At 44.1% G+C, this 19,238-nt stretch overlaps 1 protein-coding gene and 1 long non-coding RNA gene across 2 annotated transcripts; both read left to right on the top strand.

Annotated features, from left to right (window-relative positions):
* The first annotated feature begins 90 nt into the window (after positions 1-90).
* On the top strand, positions 91-6,483 carry LOC130123084 (uncharacterized). Its single transcript, XR_008811283.1, has 2 exons — positions 91-238; positions 6,337-6,483. It is a non-coding gene; the product is annotated as an uncharacterized LOC130123084 (long non-coding RNA).
* An 8,437-nt stretch (positions 6,484-14,920) lies between these two features.
* Positions 14,921-19,238, top strand: tmem254 (transmembrane protein 254). Its single transcript, XM_056291917.1, has 4 exons — positions 14,921-15,157; positions 16,384-16,487; positions 17,361-17,420; positions 17,788-19,238. The coding sequence occupies exons 1-4, from the start codon at positions 15,071-15,073 to the stop codon at positions 17,906-17,908; spliced, it is 372 nt and encodes a 123-aa protein (XP_056147892.1). The 5' UTR covers positions 14,921-15,070; the 3' UTR covers positions 17,909-19,238.

Genomic DNA, 19,238 nt, shown 5'->3' with positions numbered 1-19,238 from the left:
GGGTGCTGGTGGAAACTATGCTACCATTGGGCAAAGCAGAAGGAGAGGGGGAAGGCATGTCAGAGACAGCGGGAGAGGAGGAAGGGTAGGAGTGTGGAGGTGAGAGTCAGAACTTTGAATGCTGGCACTATGACTGGTAAAGGGAGAGAGCTGGCTGATATGAAGGAGAGAAGGAAGGCAGATACACTGTGTGTGCAAGAGACCAGGTGGAAGGGGAGTAAGGCCAGGAGCATCGGAGGTGGGTTCAAACTCTTCTACCATGATATGGATAGGAGGAGAAATGGGGTAGGGGTAATCCTGAAGGAAGAGTATGCCAAGAGTGTGTTGGAGGTGAAGAGAGTGTTGGACAGAGTGATGAGTATGAAGCTGGACATCAAAGGTGTATTGATGGATGGATGGATGGATGAGTTGCATTTATATAGCGCTTTTCCAGCTGCAACAGCCACTCGTTGCTGAATGTTATCAGCTCATATGCCCCGCACGTTGGGTGTGAGATGGAAGAGAAAGAAGAATTCTGGAGTGAGTTGGATGAAGTGGTGGAGAGGGTATCCAAGGAGGAGAGAGTGGCGATTGGAGCGGACTTCAATGGGCATGTCGGTGAAGGGAACAGAGGTGATGGGGAGGTATGGTGTCAATGAGAGGAATGTGGAAGGAGAGATGGTGGTAGATTTTGTGAAAAGGATGGAAATGGCTGTGGTGAATACATATTTCAAGAAGAGGGAGGAACACAGGGTGATGTACAAGAGCGGAGGAAAGCGCACACAGGTGGACTATATCTTATGCAGGAAGTGTGATCTGAAAGGGATTGGAGACTGCAAGGTGGTGACAGGTGAGAACGTAGCTAGGCAGCATCAGATGGTGGTCTGGAGGATGACTTTGGAGATCAAGAAGAGGAAGAGAGTGAAGGCAGAGCCAAGGATCAAATGGTGGCAGTTGAAGAAGGAAGACTGTTGTGTGGAGTTCAGGCAGGAGTTAAGACAGGCGTTGGGTGGTAGTGAAGAGTTGCCAGATGGCTGGACAACCACTGCAGAAATAGTGAGGGAGACAGCTAGGAAGGTACTTGGTGTGTCATCAGGACAGAGGAAGGAAGACAAGGAGACTTGGTGGTGGAATGAGGAAGTACAGCAAAGTATACAGAGGAAGAGGTTGGCAAAGAAAAAGTGGGATAGTCAGAGAGATGAAGAAAGTAGACAGGAGTACAAGGAGATGCAGCGTAAAGTGAAGCGAGAGGTGGCAAAGGCAAAGGAAAAGGCTTATGGTGAGTTGTATGACAGGTTAGACACTAAGGAAGGAGAAAAGGACTTGTACCGATTGGCTAGACAGAGGGACCGAGCTGGGAAGGATGTGCAGCAAGTTACAGTGATGGAAGATAGAGAGGGAACTCTGCTGACAAGCGAGGAGAGTGTGCTGAGAAGGTGGAAGGAGTAGTTTGAGGGGCTGATGAATGAAGAAAAGGAGAACGAGAGGGTTGGATGATGTGGGGATAGTGAATCAGGAAGTGTTGTGGATCAGCAAAGAGGAAGTGAGGGCAGCTATGAAGAGGATGAAGAGTGGAAAGGCAGATGGTCCTGATGACATACCTGTGGAGGCATGGAGGTGTTTAGGAGAGATGGCAGTGGGGTTTTTAACTAGATTGTTTAACACAATCTTGGAAAGTGAGAGGATGCCTGAGGAGTGGAGAAGAAGCATACTGAACAAGGGTGATGTGCAGAACTGTAGCAAATACAGAGGTATAAAGTTGATCAGCCACAGCATGAAGATATGGGAAAGAGTAATAGAAGCTAGGTTAAGAGAAGAGGTGATGATTAGCGAGCAGCAGTATGGTTTCATTGCCACGAAAGAGCACCACAGATGTGATGTTTGCTTTGAAAATGTTGATTAAGAAGTATAGAGAAGGTCAGAAGGAGTTGCATTGTGTCTTTGTGGATTTAGAGAAAGCATACGACAGGGTACCGAGAGAGGAGGTGTGGTATTGTATGAGGAAGTCAGGACTTGCAGAGAAGTATGTAGGAGTGACGCAGGATGTGTTGATGCATGCTCAATAATCCAGGTAAGAAAATCAAAGAAGGTGGAATTACTTCACCTGGATACAATGTTTATTGACAGATACATTTCATCACTCCAGTTGATTGATGAAATGTATCTGTCAATAAACATTGTATCCAGGTGAAGTAATTCCACCATCTTTGAGTGGTGCAGGACATGTATGAAGAAGTCGGGAGTTGCAGAAAAGTATGTAGGCGTGGTGCAGGATATGTATGAGGTAAGTGTGATGTGGTGAGGTGTGCGGTTGGAATGACAGATGGGTTCAAGGTGGAGGTGGGATGACATCAAGGATCGGCTCTGAGCCCTTTCTTGTTTGCAATGGTGATGGACAGGTTGACGAATGAGATCAGGCAGGAGCCTCCGTGGACTATGATGTTCCTGGATGACATTGTGATCTGTAGCGAGAGTAGGGAGCAGGTTGAGGAGAGCCTGGAGAGGTGGAGGTATGCACTGTAGAGAAGAGGAATGAAAGTCAGCAGGAGCCAGACGGATCACAAATATGTGAACGAGAGGGAGGACAGTGGAATGGCGAGGATGCAAGGAGTGTAAACCTGGGGTCAACTGTTCAAAGTAACGGGGAGTACTGAGGAAAGGTGAAGAAGAGAGTGCAGGCGGGGTGGAGTGGGCGGAGAAGAGTATCAGGAGTGATTTGTGACAGAAGGGTACCAGCAAGAGTTAAAGGGAAGATTTACAAGATGGTTGTGAGACCAGCTATGTTATACGGTTTGGAGACAGTGGCACCGACAAAAAGACAGGAGGTGGAGCTGGAGGTGGCAGAGTTGAAGATGATAAGATTTTCACTGGGGGTGATGAAGAAGGACACGATTAGGAATGATTATATTAGAGGGACAGCTCAGGTTTTACGGTTTTGAAGACAAAGCAAGAGAGGCAAGATTGAGATGGTTTGGACATGTGTGGAGGAGAGATGCTGGGTATATTGGGAGAAGGATGCTGAATATGGAGCTGCCAGGGAAGAGGAAAAGAGGAAGGCCAAAGAGGAGGTTTATGGATGAGGTGAGGGAGGACGTGCAGGTGGCTGGTGTGACAGAGGAAGATGCAGAGGACAGGAAGAGATGGAAACGGATGATCTGCTGTGGCGACCCCTAATGGGAGCAATCAAAAGTAGTAGTTGGTATGTATGTATGTATGTATGTATGTATGTATGTATGTATGTATGTATGTATGTATGTATGTGAGCATGATCATCTGATTTTACACAATCCTTCGCTTTGAGCGGCTTTTGCCTCACACAGCACGGTTAAACACCTGTTTGATTAAAATTAACAAATGGGACTATTTCCTGTGTAAAATGAGCCAAGATATCAGCTTTAGGTCAGGTCCTGCAGTGGACCAGATGTTAGTGCATTTGTGTGTGTGGGAGAGTGAGACAGACAGGCAGGCAGGCAGGCAGGCAGGCAGACAGACAGACAGACAGACAGAACGAGTCACATAGACAGGGGAGGGGTTACAGACGGGCATGGTGTGCAGTCTGAAGCCGTCAGCAAGAAAATTTCAGTCATGCTTGAAATGTTGGCCATGTCTAAACCTCAGCAGGCACCCACAACCACACAGAAACACAAGTAGGTTAACACGGACAGAGACACACTCCCACCCGCTGTCCTGCTCAGCTGATGAGGAGTGGGAAACAGGTGATGGCTGGAGTCGATTATGGCTTAAACACACGATGAAACACATGACTTCACTCCGCCTGTCACAATGAAACAGTAAAATAAGCAATGTCATCCTCGCTGGACTCTCTGTAGCTGTGGTTCTCTTTGAACAGGAAGTTGAACTATTTTGCAATAACTGTTCCCTCAACAGCGGGATTATGACAAGTTCAAGGCGGCCACGTTCGCATGCAAAAAATAAACCATCTAACAGTAAACACGAGGAATTGTTTCGCACCCTATCCGTCGATTGTTACAGTAAAGGCTCCTATGTCATTAAACAGCCAAACAACTTGAAAAAGCACTAAAAGCATAATTTGTAGTTTTGGGATGGTGACTGAGACAAATGTTACCATGATGTTGTTTAGACGGCCAGTAAAGCCTTCATTGTTCAGCATCAGAGTGTTGATTTGATTCACATCCTGTTCCAGAAGGCCCCAAATGAGGATCTGAAGAATAATGAGGCTTGTTGCAGTCTCTGCATTGACTCCCATTCCACTCCATTACCATGATACGATTTTTTGTGTGCGTGTTTGGTCTTTAAGCAGAGAACTGGAGAACCCACACCAAGGTTAATATAAAGCAAGCAAACAAGCAAGCAACATTTTATCTATATATCGCTTTTAAAAACGGCTGTCTGGAAGTCACAGTTTGAAGGATTTGACTGTACTGTGGCATCCTAGCGGTAATAAAGCACAGCAAGGGTCCTCATGCATGCTCAATAATCCAGGTAAGAAAATCCAAGAGGGCTGAATCAGTTCACCCGGACACAACGTTCACTGACAGATACGTTTCAGCACTCATCTAAGTGACCTCAACCGTCTCCGCTGACTGCCGGTACCCCCACCCTTATAAACAATACAGTACGACACAGTTACCGAAACCAACCACCAGGTTCACATGCAAATATGGGTGTGACCATTTAACCAAAGTTTCAAAGGATTCTCTTTGCTTGTAACCACTGCCTGGATCTCATTTCAGGGGCTCATAAGTGTTTATGTCACCAAGATGACGTCATTGAAGCTGTAGTTAAAGGTCAGACCCATATTTGCACGTGAAACCGGTCATTAGTTTCGGTCGTCACGCCACTGTATTGTTTATAAGGGTGGGGATACCTGCATGCAGTCGGTTGAGACTGAAGAGGCCACTTGGATGAGCGATGGAACGTATCTGTCGATAAACGTGGTGTCCGGATGAAGCGATTCGAGCTCCTTCGAAGGCATAGCGAGATAACCGCTGCATTGTGTGGCTTCTTCTCGTTTATCCGTAAGTAGGTTATCGTATTCTTGTCAGTCGGCCTATTGTTTTGGTGTCCGCCGGCTGCACGTTGCACCCCTGACTTCTGAACAAGACACCTGTCTCACATGCGTCAGAGGCCTACAGTCTGCGATATTTCCTTCGCTTTACCATTTTTAGAAAGCAAAACAGTCTGGAGAGGCACGTTCCCCCCCTGCATCCTGGCCTATTGTGTTTGCGTCGAGAGAGGAACCCGGGCAAGACGCTAACAAAAGAAGGACACTTTCTTACTGGCTTGAAGATGACGGCACGAAGCCAAAAGTGCCGTTGAGAGACAACCACCATGCAGTACTATCGGAAGTGGTCTGCAAGCCTGACATCCTGCACAGGGTCCTGTGTTTCTGTCACCGTGTGCAGCAACGTGTGTCGGCATCAGCCGCTCGGGGCCGATAAGGTCACTGAAACGTTTGTCGGCCAAAGGTAAGAAGATGAAAGACTGACCGGACGCGAGAGCATCTGGCCTCCGGACCGGCCGTGAGCAAAACGAGGACGAGTCGGTGAAAAGAGTGAATTCTGACCCAGTTTGAAAGACTTTATTCCATTTGTGTCTGAACAAAATGTCAAAAAGGCCGAAAGGAAATTAGAAACCTGGAAAAAAAAAAGAAGATGATAAGGGCAAAATCATTTGAAGGGTTTCCTGAAAAAAAAGAAAAGAAAAGAAGAAGCATTTTGAGAAAAAAGATTGTTAATTGCTTGATATTCAGAATACATCGCTTGAAGAATTACCTTTTCTATATGTTCAACCATATCTCGTAATGAGCTTAGTTTTGTTGCTATCAATAATTTTTCCAATACGTTCAAGATTAAATGGTTTAACAGCAGAGCATCAACTTCCACCAATAATAACCCACAATATCAATATCCCAACAATACCCCACAAGCATGATGAACTGCTTTAGTCCACACAATCAGAGCATCCTGTCTTAAAAAGGGATTCAAGACTTCATCGGTCACACGAATAAATTACATATGTAACCGTCATGGGGGTAAACATAAAGCTCAGCAGCACACTTTTTCCACAAGAAGAGTTGAATATCTTCCAAAAATAAATATTGCACTACCAGAATCTCATCAGTCCCTTCTGTAGTTTACGAGAATCCATCCGTTTGTTGACAGACAGACAAACGGCAAAGGCCAAAAACATAGAAGTCCCCGGCAGAAGTTAAAATCCTACGCATGGCAACAGGGATCAAATAATGAAAACAGGAAGATGTGTCTTATTTCAAAACTGGGCTTCTAAACCCATAACAGCAGACAGGGGATTATACTGTTAAAAAAAAGGGAATCTACTGTCCTACTGATTAATGTTCTTCTCTCTGTCCCTTAGCTTGACTCACGTGCGCCATCTATCGGTGGTTGAATGTGACCTACTTCCCCACCCGGCCTCAGAGCACATCTGTCACATCTGGATGACAGAAAACTTCACTGACTGACCTGCTTCTGTTGACAAATAAATGACGATCTGAAAGCTTAAGAGTTCATTCCCTCCAATTCCTCAACTCAAATTTGTCGGTGGGTGTAAAAAAAAATCCATCTGATGTGTGAGTGTTTTCTTTTTATTTCTGTGCAGCAAATCATGGATAAGTTGACAAATAGCAAATGGATCAAAACAAACTGGTAAAAGAACAGCTGTAGAACTAATGTAGTTTAAAAGAACAAAAATCCCCTTGCTAGTGTATTTATAGCAACAATCAGTACAATGTTTCAGGAGTCCCGGTTTGTTTTTACTGTACATATCTCCAAAAACAGTACACAGGTAACCAGGTAATATCATCACATAAATAAAATAAATACGATCTGTCAGTCATCAGCAGTAGGCCATTTTCTCCTCAGCGGAGTGGCCGTCTGGCTCTCCTCCCAACCAGTCCTCGTCCAGCTCCCCCAGGATCTCGTGAAGGGAGAGCTCAGGCAGGGGGTCATGCTGTCGACGCTGCGTCAGCAAAGCATGGCTGACCCAGCTGGGCTCTCCGCCGCCATCTGAAGCCGCCCCGCTCCAGGAACCACCCAGCACGTATGCACCCTCTTGTGGTGGGCTGTTCTCCATACCCCCTTCCCAGTAGCCGGAGTCCGGGGTGTCAGGGGTGGAAGTGTTGGACGTTTGGCCTCCACCAGGCATGTATAGCTGCTGCTCCGCTGATCCAGGATAGAAGAGGGTGGCCCCCTGATTGGCATTTAAACTATAGTTTCTCATCTCCATGGGAGAGGTGCACCACAGTGATTGTACGGGGGACTTTTGACTCCCCTGCTGTGGCCAGGTGCTCTTCAAGGGCGGACTGAAGTTGCTGCCGGGCAGTCTGCCCTGCTGGACCCCATATATAGAGCCGTAGTGTCCATGGTCTCCGGGGCTGGGGTAAGCGGGAGGGCATCGTCTGTAGAAGCAGTCTTCCTCCATCTCCTCCTTCACCTGGGTCGGGTAGGCCGGCGGTGGACCTTGGGGTGCTGGCAATTGAGCTGTATCAGACTGGGGACCTCTGCTGACTACTGCGAGTGGAGGGGAAAGAGTATCCGGGCCAGCGCTATCAGATGGCCACAAGCTTTTCTTTGCCCCTTTGCACTTCAGTGTCCGAGCCCTTCTATTTTGAAACCACACCTGGAAAGGAAAGAAAGAAAGGGAGCGGGTTAGATTAAAAGTGAGACAGATAAACAGTGCATTCTGCTTTGGTCAGCTAATCATTTTCTGTGCAAATACACAGACTCCTCTAGAACAGAATGAGAGCACTGGGACCTATCTGGTTGTTGTCAGTAGTCAGAGTATAGTGTGCATTCTATCTGCCTATCCAAACAAAGGCCTGATGAAAACTGCTTGCATCATCCAAAAGATGAAGAAATATAGTGATAGAGGGATAGTGGTATCAACATATCTCTGCAGGATACATTTGAAAACAGAGCCTTGTTGTCATAAACAACAAGCAACAACACAAAAGTGTCATAGAAACAGTGTGTGCGTGTGTGTGTGTGTGTGTGCATTTGCCTAATCTATATATCTGCAACAAACATTTGTGTGCACTTAAGCCTTAAAGAGCTTGCCTCTTTCATTGTGTAAATGGAGAGGAGCCAAAACCCAGAACACACTGTGGACACAGAGTCCTTAAATCAGCAGTTAGGTAATTCTGCCTAATTCATCTCATCAAGATGCGTAATAATTAACATGGCAAAACCTTTCTGCCTGTCTTTTTCTGTGACCTATCTAGAGGTTCAGAGTGGGTCAAAGCATGTTATAGAAGGATGTTATAGAAGCATTCAACGTTTCCAAAAAATGTTGTTGGATTTTTTTTTGATTAATGATTATTTTGGGGTGCCCATAAAGAATTAAATTGTTCTTGCCAGATTATGGCATTGAAATTCTCTAAGACATACCCCAAGTCATGTTTCTGAATTGCTGAAATGTGATCCATAGTGATACGAGATGTTAGTGTCAGTGTGAGGTGGACCAGTGCATCCGCGTACCTGGATACGTGACTCTGGAAGGCCTGTAGACTGGGACAGGCTCTCTCTCAGGCTGATGCCGGGGTATGGGTCAGTCTCAAAAGTGGCGCGCAGAAGCTCCACATGCTCCTTGGAAAAGCTGGTCCTCTTCCTGCGGCTAGCGCTGCGTGAGGAAGCCCCACTGGCGTTGGAGGCCATCTGTCTGGGATCATCTGAGGAGGGAAAAGTGACAGCAGCTCTCACATTAGGCAGGCTCTTAATCACCCAGATGTTTGTTTTTTGTTTCCTCAAAAGTAAACTTTGTGTAAACCTTTTGTTTGGTTATACAAGCTTTAAATAACCTCATATATAGAAGAAGATGATGATATACTTCATTAATCCCTGTGGGGAAATACATCCTCTGCATTAAACCTATCCTAGCCATGTAGCTGGGAGCAATGGGCAGCTGCAGAGCAGCTGCCTGGCACCAACTCCAGCTATTTTACCATGCTTCGGTCAGGGGCACAGATGAACCCCAACACACACGTCTTTGATGGTGGAAAGAAAGCAGAGCACGCCCATGCAGACACGAGAACAAGCAAACTCTGCATAGAAAGGGCCTGGGACAGCCTGGGGTTTGAACCCGGGACCTTCCTGCTGAGAGGCGAGAGTGCTAATCACTGGGCCACCATGCTGTGCATATATATATATATATATCAAAATCAAATACTTATTCTATCTATATGAGATAGTATAATTGTACAAAAAACGCCAAGCTAACCTCCTAGTACATGTAATGCACATGGCAATAATCAATCAGACTTTACTTGTATAGCACTTTTCATACAAACAAATGTAATACCAAGTGTTACAAAAAATCACAATAAAATAAAATAAAATCCTCCCCACAAAAAGAAAACCCACAAGCATTTATGATTCTGATATACATCTTTACAAACACCAATGTTATCCAACTTAGGAGCTATATGTGGAGTTATATGTGGTGGGTTTACCCCCAATGGGCTATGCAGTGGCAGCCAAACCAATGAAACAATCTCAAGAATGTTTGTGGAATGTTAACATTTTTCCTCTGTTGTATTTTAAAATTAAACCAAACATTCATCCGGAGGCGGTAAAACGCACCCATAGGGCCCTCCAGGCAGGTTCAGCAAGCGCTAAGGTATATTTGCAACTACAATTTAAGTCAAATATGAAAAACAGGGTTGGAAAGAAGAAGGCTCATACAATCCGATTAGAGACAAGGCAGCGTTAAAACCCAGCACACGACTACATCAGTTCCAGGAACCGCGGCTGTGCTGTACAGCGGTTTTCAATCCCTGGTTATTTATACGGATGAATAGTGTAACCGGTTATTTTCTTGCCCGGTGCGGGATTCGATACGATGTGTACTGCACCACAAGGCGACAACATCACGGACCGCTCGGCTAAAGGGTCAGACCCGTTAGCTAGGGGCTAACGTATCTTATTAGCAGTTTACAATAGCACCATTTATATATATACATATACATATACGTATACGTATACGTATACATATACATATATATATATATATATACATATATATATATATATATATATATATATATATATATATATATATATATATATATATATATATATATATATATATATATATATGAAACAGTTACCTGGCCACAGTTATCACAAACCCTCTGACGACTCAAATAACTGTCACTCTAACTGGCTGGTGTTTGTGAATTGGACTTTTTTCGCTACGAGGCATTTCAGCCGTATCCAGCAACAGGGGACATCTGCTAGCTTGCGAACGAGTGACGTCGCTGGTCGGCCGACCAATCGCTTAACTTCATTGACGTCGTCGGCCGCCGCGAGCCGAGCCGTCGTTGGTCACTGGTCCAGCGGCCCAATCGTGTCAAACTGATCACCCAGTCATTTCGGCGTAGGTAGACGATCGGTGTGCCCCAGTATACCCCGGAAGTCGGAAGTTGTTACGAAGCAATTCTATTGGTCAGTCGGTTAGAGGGTCCTTCCAGCCTACTTTGAACGGTTGTTGCCTGTGTTTAAACTGTCACGTTGGCGGCAAAGTAGCCGTAGTAGTAGTAGAAGTAGTAGTAGTAGCAGCCAACGGCACATTAATAGTATAATACTAATAATAACGATAATAATAATAATCATGTAATGCTATTAATAAAGTGAAGACACGATAGGACTGAGACCCTAACCCTGCGGGTAGAGTATACCGATCGTCCACCTACAATCTCCACACTTCGTTTCGGCGCTGTGTGGAGCGCTGCGGAGAGGTCTGCCTCAACCCACTGTAATGCATTACCGACAGGCAGTCAGGGACATCTGCGTTTAAGACATAAATTCCGCTTTTAAATGAGGGATTTGGATAATTCTAATATATCATAGAAAAATCATTTTATGATGAATGTATATGTTTAAGTATATCATATTTAAGCGTCGTTCTGTAAATTAGAGAAAGTATATGCCAGTTGCCAACCACTCACCGATGCTAGAGTCCTTCCACATAGTGGCACTGAACTGGAGGTCCAGGTTTCAGGGGGAGTTCACTGGAGAGCCTGGCGATGTGCTGCTTCACTGAGGGTCACTGCATCTCTGTCATTCTGTTTCTATCAGGTACTCTTTATATTGATCAACCTGGGAGCCCAGGTAACCCCACCCCAGAAAGGTGCTGACCACTCCTGAAAGAACCATGTGTTGGGACTTGGGAGTGCAGTGGGTTGGGGTGGGGTAGGTGTGGGGGTGTCTTTGGAGGGTTTGAATTTAGATGAGGTATACTGACCAACTGCCCTTCCAACCCCTGTTATCACCTTATCCCCGTCAAAGTAATAGCAAGGTCACTGACGAATAGGACACACTGCAGAAAGCTGTTGGGGTTTAGGGGAAATGTACTCTAAGTCTTATACCACTCTATGACCATACAACCATACAGTTCACAAAACAGAAAAGAGTGTGCATGTTTGTACGTGCACATGTGCGTGCGTGCGTGTGTGTGTGTGTGCGCATGAGGGTAAATATGCACCCTTGCAGGGATGACCTTTATTTACAAAGAGTTTGGTGCCCTGCTGCTGTTGATAAGCCAAGTAGAATAATTTATGTTGGATAGTTTTTCTGGTTTTAGAATTGTGGATAGTTCTAAAAAGACTATCTATCTATCTATCTATCTGTCTGTCTGTCTGTCTGTCTGTCTGTCTGTCTGTCTGTCTGTCTGTCTGCTTATTTTTTCTGTATTCATTATTTCTATTGACCATCCATCCATCTATCATCTTTTTATTCATATTTCTTTTTGGTTCTTGCTTTTGCTGCTTACGTGAATCTAGTTTAAACATGCAGTTTACTTTATATAGTTTAATAATAAAGGATTATTGGCTAAGTAGGTAAAAGAAAGTTGGGGACATGTGCCCGCACCTCAGACCGGGATGCTATGAGTTCACTGGTGAGTGCTGAGCACGACACAACAGAGGCTTTGCAAACAGTTGAACATTAATCAACAAAACAATAGTCTGGAAGACATATCAACCTACAGCACTTAGCAAAACACCCAGCACCATTTTAATCTGAGGCCTGTCAGCTGCTCCTGTTTTCTTTTCATATGCACAGCAGCAACATGCTATCACCAGGGGAAGACGGTCATGGGACCCTTATTTAATGAGTAATCGAGCCCACCCCCCGCTTTACGGGTTACAGTCGGCTCATTACAGTGAACGGCTGTGTCACAGTGTGTGTCGGGCTTGTCAGATCAGGTGACCCGTCCGGGCCTTGACCAAGCTGTATGCAGATGGTGGGGACCTCTGACATCAATGGCCTAAATTCTTTTCAAATTCATCCACACGCATTCAGAAAAAGATACCCAGTGTCTCGTGACACCAATAACAGATGTTGTTGGAATAATGCAGCAAGATTAAAGAAACCTTTCTACGTCTCTTCTAAGGCCACTTGTCACACCTTTTCCTCACACGGCTCCCCTAAAGTATTTATTATGTGGCCACAGGGACATCGTGTGGCTCCGTTTCTCTGACCCTTGCACCCCTGACTGCTGGGCTGCTTCTAACTTGGGCAGTTCAGGAATTCAGACTTGTTCAACTGTTGCCCCAATAGTAAGTCTCCCTAAATAACCCCATCAGCTAAATGCTCAGCAAGGAAAATGTGTAATGTAAATGCCATAAAGACATATGATTAACAATGGGCAGCAAAACATTTAGGTGGACACAAGATAGAGCGCTATGGATGTGGAGTGATAATAATATGGACGAAAGATAACCGCTTATCTGAGACAATAGTAGAAGGTAAGACCGCTTTTTATCCCTTATCGGGGACTACTTGCAGGATCAATGTCTCCATGCTTCGAGATGGCTCCTGAAAGTCCCAGACATACAGGGCAACGCTCTCTGTGGGTTATCCAAATCCTATCACACATTATGCAATGCCCTTTGACAGTTCGGTCCGATTATCACTCACGTCTTTCACGGCCCATGAGCGTCCACTGACTCCATGCGGTAAATTATTTACTTAATATCCCCAAAAGCATCCATATCATTATTGCAAAGCTTACATCAAATACTTACTAGTGTCATCATCTTTTCTCCACGTTTTGGGTGGACCACCTCACCAAATCAAATACATGCTATTAACAGGTTTACATACGGTGATCGAGTAAGTGATTGCAGATAAATAAAAGTGGGTTTAACCGGTTGCCTGTTCAGCTAAGGCATAATCACTACAGATAACTGCCTAGTTGTCGTGTTGCCAATATTGAGATCCATACGTTCAAAAAGACATTGTCCCCTCATCTGCTGAGCTCCTCGCCCGGCCTGCTCCTCTAACAGGCGGCTGCAGTGTGCACCATCCAGCTGTGGCACCCACTTAAAACCACGTGCACATGGATACATGGCTGCCGTATGCCTTCGACACAGATGACTACCCGGAGTGACTTGTAGTAACAGAACAAGTCAAGCCTTACAAGCCTTTACCTTATATTTTGAATTAGATTTGAGCAGCCGAGACAAATGTCTCGTAACCATGCAGTTACATCTTGTTACAGAACTAATAACCCCTGACTATGGAAATTACTCATTTGCGCTGGCTTTAAGGGGAAAATGAAAAGAAAACAATGGGGGCTTCAGCCTAAATTCATTCTTAAAAGTAGAGATTTTATTCATGTCATATATATATATATATGTATATATATATACATATATATATATATAGTTTTTTCCCCCGAAACTGTCAATGGTGTTGTTATAAGTGCTCTGGTAATGAGGAGCAGAATATCAATACAGATGCAGGGAAAAAAAGTTTTAATACATAGCAGTACAGGCTTGTTTCGTGCATCGCACATGAAACAAGCCTGTACTGTTTATATATATATATGTGTGTGTGTGTGTGTATATATATATATATATATATATATGTATTAAAACTTTTTCCCCTGTATCTGTGTTGATATTCCGCTCCTCATTAGCTGAGCACTTATAACAACACCATTGACGGTTTCAGGGGAAAAAAAAGTATGTTTATGTGTATATATATATATGTGTGTATATATATACGTGTATGTATATATATGTATGTATGTGTATATATGTATGTGCATGTTTGATGTGTGAGTGTGTGTATATATATATATATATATATCCGTGTGCAATATAGGCCTAAGACATAAATATAATTCAACTACACATATTTGGAAAAACAACTTAATGCCTGTCAAGCATTTTGCATTGTGTGTTTAATGGTGTTGAGCAAGACGTATATTTTGCTCAAGAAAACAATTCAACAAGCAAAATACAAAAACATCTCTGTCACTTTGTGCACAATTTTTCGAAAGGCTTCTCGTGATGTAAAGCATTTTCACGACACTTTCCCACGTTTTATGACTTATATATGTGCTACTTAGAAAGTTTTTATGTTGTTTTGTATTGTATTGTATTTGTTTATCAAAAATATGCCATTTACAAATAAAAGTACATAGTACATTGTGAGGCCTCAGCTGATGAGGGATTCATTTCGCAAAAGCAGCCCATACACCTAACCTGGGTGTATGGGCTGCTATTGCTTGATGGCTTAGGTGACCTAACCCACATATTTCAATGGGGAATCAATGACACTTTCACAGCGGATGATAGAGCACAATTGATAGTCATGTGCGTTGTGTAATGTTCACATCCCATCACATGACTGCTCCTTACGCCCCACGCCCACTTGTCCGCTTCATGTCAGTGCGTTTCGAAATAAGCAAAACAAGTGAAAAACCCCAAGACACCACACTCAGAGGCATTTTAAACCACGCACGTGCCCACGTTATATTTAAATCGAAAAAAAAATATTATTTCAACGTCACTGATCTCACTCTTCTTGAAATCCATGTCATAATTAGGGCAAGCTGATCCACGGCTATATAAATCGTTATTATCCTTTACCTATTTTAATTAGGTCAGTGGGATGGGGGGGGGGGGGTTCGGCGGTATCACGCTACACGCGTTTTGATTTTCATTTGTCCCCCTCGTCCGTTTTATGAATGACTTCAATAGTCCGGGGACGCGCGTGTCCGGCCCGCACGCGGCCCGCGGATCCCCCCCGGTCACTCTTTCGGCGGCGTGCACATTTCACCGTAGCACCGACGCGCGGCAGCCATGGCGGAGAGCGACGGATGCGATTACTTCCGAAGAACCAGCCTGTTTTGGATCGTCGCCGTGACGGCCTCGATGGGCTACTTCACCGTAAGTCGTCGAAATCGCACGTCACGTAGAACCAGAGTTGAATGTCGGAAGAAACGCCGGCTAAATGCGCCGTGCGCGCCCGGCGAGAGCCACGTACGCGTCTGTTAGCAAAGCTAATTGTTGCGCTACGCTAATTGAGGTCCGGTCCCCTTTTCCTTCCCCCCTCCCTCCTGAAATAATACGTGTAGTGCCGTGATAGGGGTTTTACATCCACGGGTTTGCTTACCTGGTTTATTTATTGTGTTTTGTTTTTATGGAATCACTACAAACCACATAACCAGGTCAATGCCAAGTCGATTGTTTGAGGGTAATCTGAACGTTATCCGTCCATCTTTCTATCTAGCTGGAGCTCGAAGTTTGCATGGATCAATGGGAAACTTGTGGCCAAAGTCCGTTTCTGCCATTACCCTTGCTGACTAGGCCAGTTGCAACAGACCGCAGACCAGGGACATCCGTCGCTGTAGGAATGTGGGGGGTGGGGGGGGGGTGAGATGTAGAAACCATCTTGCACTCACTGGTGGTTTCATTATCAGATTTAGGTGGATGGCATTTACACATCTTTTTTTGGGGGGTATCTTGTTTCAGCTTGTGATTGTACTACGTTGCCTGTTTTGTTTTCTAATGTAAGGCACTTTGAGCTTAATTTCACCTATGAAAAGCCCCGTATAAAGTGATTAAAAGAGTGTTTTATTATCGTTACTATTAGTAGTAGTGTGATTAATGACAAGTTAAGAAAGGAAATCAAAACCGTGCATGCAGGGTTTTCTTGGAACAGTTGATTCCCCAACGGTGTGAATAACAGCCCCCTGGACTGGGTTTGGCAGGGGACCTTTTTGAAGAGAGTACAATGATGACCCCTTTGCCTGCCACACATACCTGTCATACCAAAGGTAAAATGAAGCAGAGCGATACAAAGGAAGCACGGCGCATTGTGCAACGTTACAAGGCACAAACATACGAGATGTTAAAGGTGTCAGTTCATTTTGTGTTAGTGCTGGAGATTCATCCATACCGTCCCTGTTCACCTGGTGTAGACTTTCGGGAACTAAGATCACGTCTTTCAGAATACCATATTCTCGCATTATGAGACATTGTGTGTTAACGCAAATATGAATGTGAATGAAGCTTCTTTGAAAAATGTTGTAAAGATGTCGATACGTATGAGTGGATTTTGTGTTTGCGAATGGATAATAAGCTAACAGACAAAAACGTTTGTTTATTTGCAGTGCACTGTATTTATGCCAGAAAAAATCCCCTTTGAAAGCCTTCGCCAATTTGGCACGTTGTGCAAATATCTTGTGGATAATTATGCGGACCTCTTGTACAAAGGGTAAGTGTCCCCTTTTCAGATATGGACCTTGTTGCACTACGCTACAGACAGCAAATAAAACACCCTCATACAGCACCTCTTTATGGATTTGGCGTATCCAGCCAAGAGACTTGGAATTAATCCTTTGGGGGCAGATCAATAATGAGTTTTCAGTGAAGCATTTCAAAGTTTTTTTAAACACACACTCATATAAACCTGAGTTTAGATGTTTTGAGTTTGGCAGCCAGTCATTTCATTAGAATCACTTTGATGGGGGATTAGTGTGACTGGGATTCAAATGATGTACAAAGTATCTGCAGATGGCTAAGAAACGGGGTGTTTGATCAACTAAATACATACTGATGTTCACCACTGCCACATTATTGCACAATTTACACCTCCTGTAATTAATCATGAAGTCTCGTGATCGCTGCAGGAACATCAGGTTATCACGTCTTTCAGTATACATGCAGTTCTGTTCTTGCTGTTATTTTCAAGTCATGATATTTAACCTGACTCATGAGTTTCCTTTAAGGACTGAGTGAAATTGCCAAGCAGGATTTGGTCATAAGTGGTTGTGACCTGTCTGCTGCAAAAGTAAACACTACTTGTAATATTTTTGTCTGCCATTGTTAAATGATTTTGATTTTCTCCCTAGCTGCTAAGCCCACCATGGTTGTTGTAGCTCCCCCTAACTGAAGTGGTGGTTGCTTAATATTTCTCATGTTAACATGTGGGACAAACAAACTGTTCGCTTCAGCTTTTCCAGATTCTTATGCCAAAGATCCAAGCATAGCAGAAGTTACACAGTTACCCTTTACTTTGCACATATACTTTAAACACTCCTCTAATACTGAATCTTTTTGGAGTTGAAATCTTTTTGCTCTGTTTAAGGTGGTGGGCCACTTGGGCTATTCACCTGCTCGAAGCCTGTATTGCATTGAGGGTGTGCAGGTAAGAATGATATCCACTAGGTGGTGCTGTGATCTTGTTCAAAGGTCTGGACCCAGGCAATCACTAGCCACTTAATATGCCACACATTTAACACTAGGGATATGGTAAATATGAACAGAAGGGAGAGAAATTTATCTTACAAATGAAGGACAATTAACTGCCCAAAACACTTTCGCCTCCCAAAAGTCTTAAAAACCCCTCCTGAATACACGCAGAGGTCTTTGACTTCATTTCATGTTGTGCTTTATCCTTTCTGCAGCAACCACATTTGTTTATGATACGTATGGATTCACTGTAAAGTATTACATATGTAAGTAAAGCTCAACTAACTTTCTTTTTGTGTGTGTGTGTGTGTGTCTCGCTGCAGCAAAAAAGGCATTGACAGTGTGACGACTCGCTTGCTGTGGTTCTTCCAGACATTTCTGTTTGGTCTCGCCTCGCTGGGGCTGCTCCTCAAGTACAAACCGGAGCGCCCCAAACAGCAGTGACGCCAGCGGGAGAGGCCTGCCGAGCAACACCGCCTAAGCTGAACTACAAACGTTTTATCTCCTGTTTTACAAGGCATCGGTCCTTTTCCCTGTTTAGCTTCGTTTTGAATAATAACACTAAAGTCAAAGCTGAAATTGGATAAATCAGGCGCCAAACAGTTTTTCTGAACTGTGTCCCGATGCTGGACCTGTCACTGTCTCATTCCATTAGTTTTGCAAAGGAAACCTCTGAAAAGACCGTAGTTTTAATTCTAAAGCTTTTATCGTTCATTTTTCAGAATTAAGAGTTGTATGCTGATCTCAACAAGTATTGCAATTCACAGGGGGCCTTATCGACACGCCGAAGTCGCTGCTGAAGTGCTCTGATTCAGGTTTTTAGAGCGGCACAGCCTCTGTTTGTTTAACAGCCGTGTGAGATGTGACCGCTTTCCAGTCATCTCATGAGGGAACTGTGATGTTTACTCAAGTATTCTGAACTAATTTTATTGCAATAATTATGCACAAGTATTACAGTCGTTATGGGGAGGTGTGATAGAAATCATAACCGTTTCCATAAATGCTTGGCACTTTCTGTAGATAATCACGTTCATTTCAGACAATGATGATATTTGTATCTTGTGTGCATCTCTGGAGCCAAGCTTGCAGGACCAAAGGATAAATTGATTGTATTCAGGTGGCAAGCTCATATCAGACTCAGTAGGTAACATGGATGAAAAACCTTCATATTGACCTCTCCAACACCTCGCTGTTGCCTTTTTGAAGTGCTCTGATCACTTACAGTTGTAGAAAAAGTACCCCCCCCCCAATTTTTGAGCTGAAAACATGTTTTGGGCCTAAGATAGTAGATCGAATTACCCTCGTGATAAATTCTGCAAAAAAAAGATGCATTAAACAGCGACTTTTGAGGAAAATAATCTGATGCTTTTTCTAACATCCGGGGGGGGGGGGCACATTAAGATCAACCTCTTCCGTGTTTCCTGCGTGGGGGCATCAAACTTGCCGAGACCCCTGTGACGTAGAGGACACACGGGGGGACCAGGGTGTCAGACCAATAAAATATGAGCCAGCTCAACCCCCTGGGCCGACTTGTGAGAAGTTGGGGCGAGTTCTTCTTCTACAACACTGTCACCTTCAGTCTAACCCGCACCTCCATCATTCGCCTCGACAGCTACATCTACACCTGTTTGTTTTTTTTAACCTTTTTCAATATGTGAGTAGGCAGAGACAGGCTAAAAACCAAGTGTTTACATACTCTTTAAGCATAATTTTTACCGGAGTGGTTCTCTGAACATACTGTGTGGAAAAAATAAAGGGTGATATATGAATCAAA

The sequence above is a fragment of the Lampris incognitus genome, chromosome 13 (genome assembly GCF_029633865.1).
Source record: "Lampris incognitus isolate fLamInc1 chromosome 13, fLamInc1.hap2, whole genome shotgun sequence".
NCBI lineage: Eukaryota > Metazoa > Chordata > Actinopteri > Lampriformes > Lampridae > Lampris > Lampris incognitus.
Note: the sequence above shows the minus strand (reverse complement) of the source record. Positions and strands in the feature narration are given on the sequence as shown.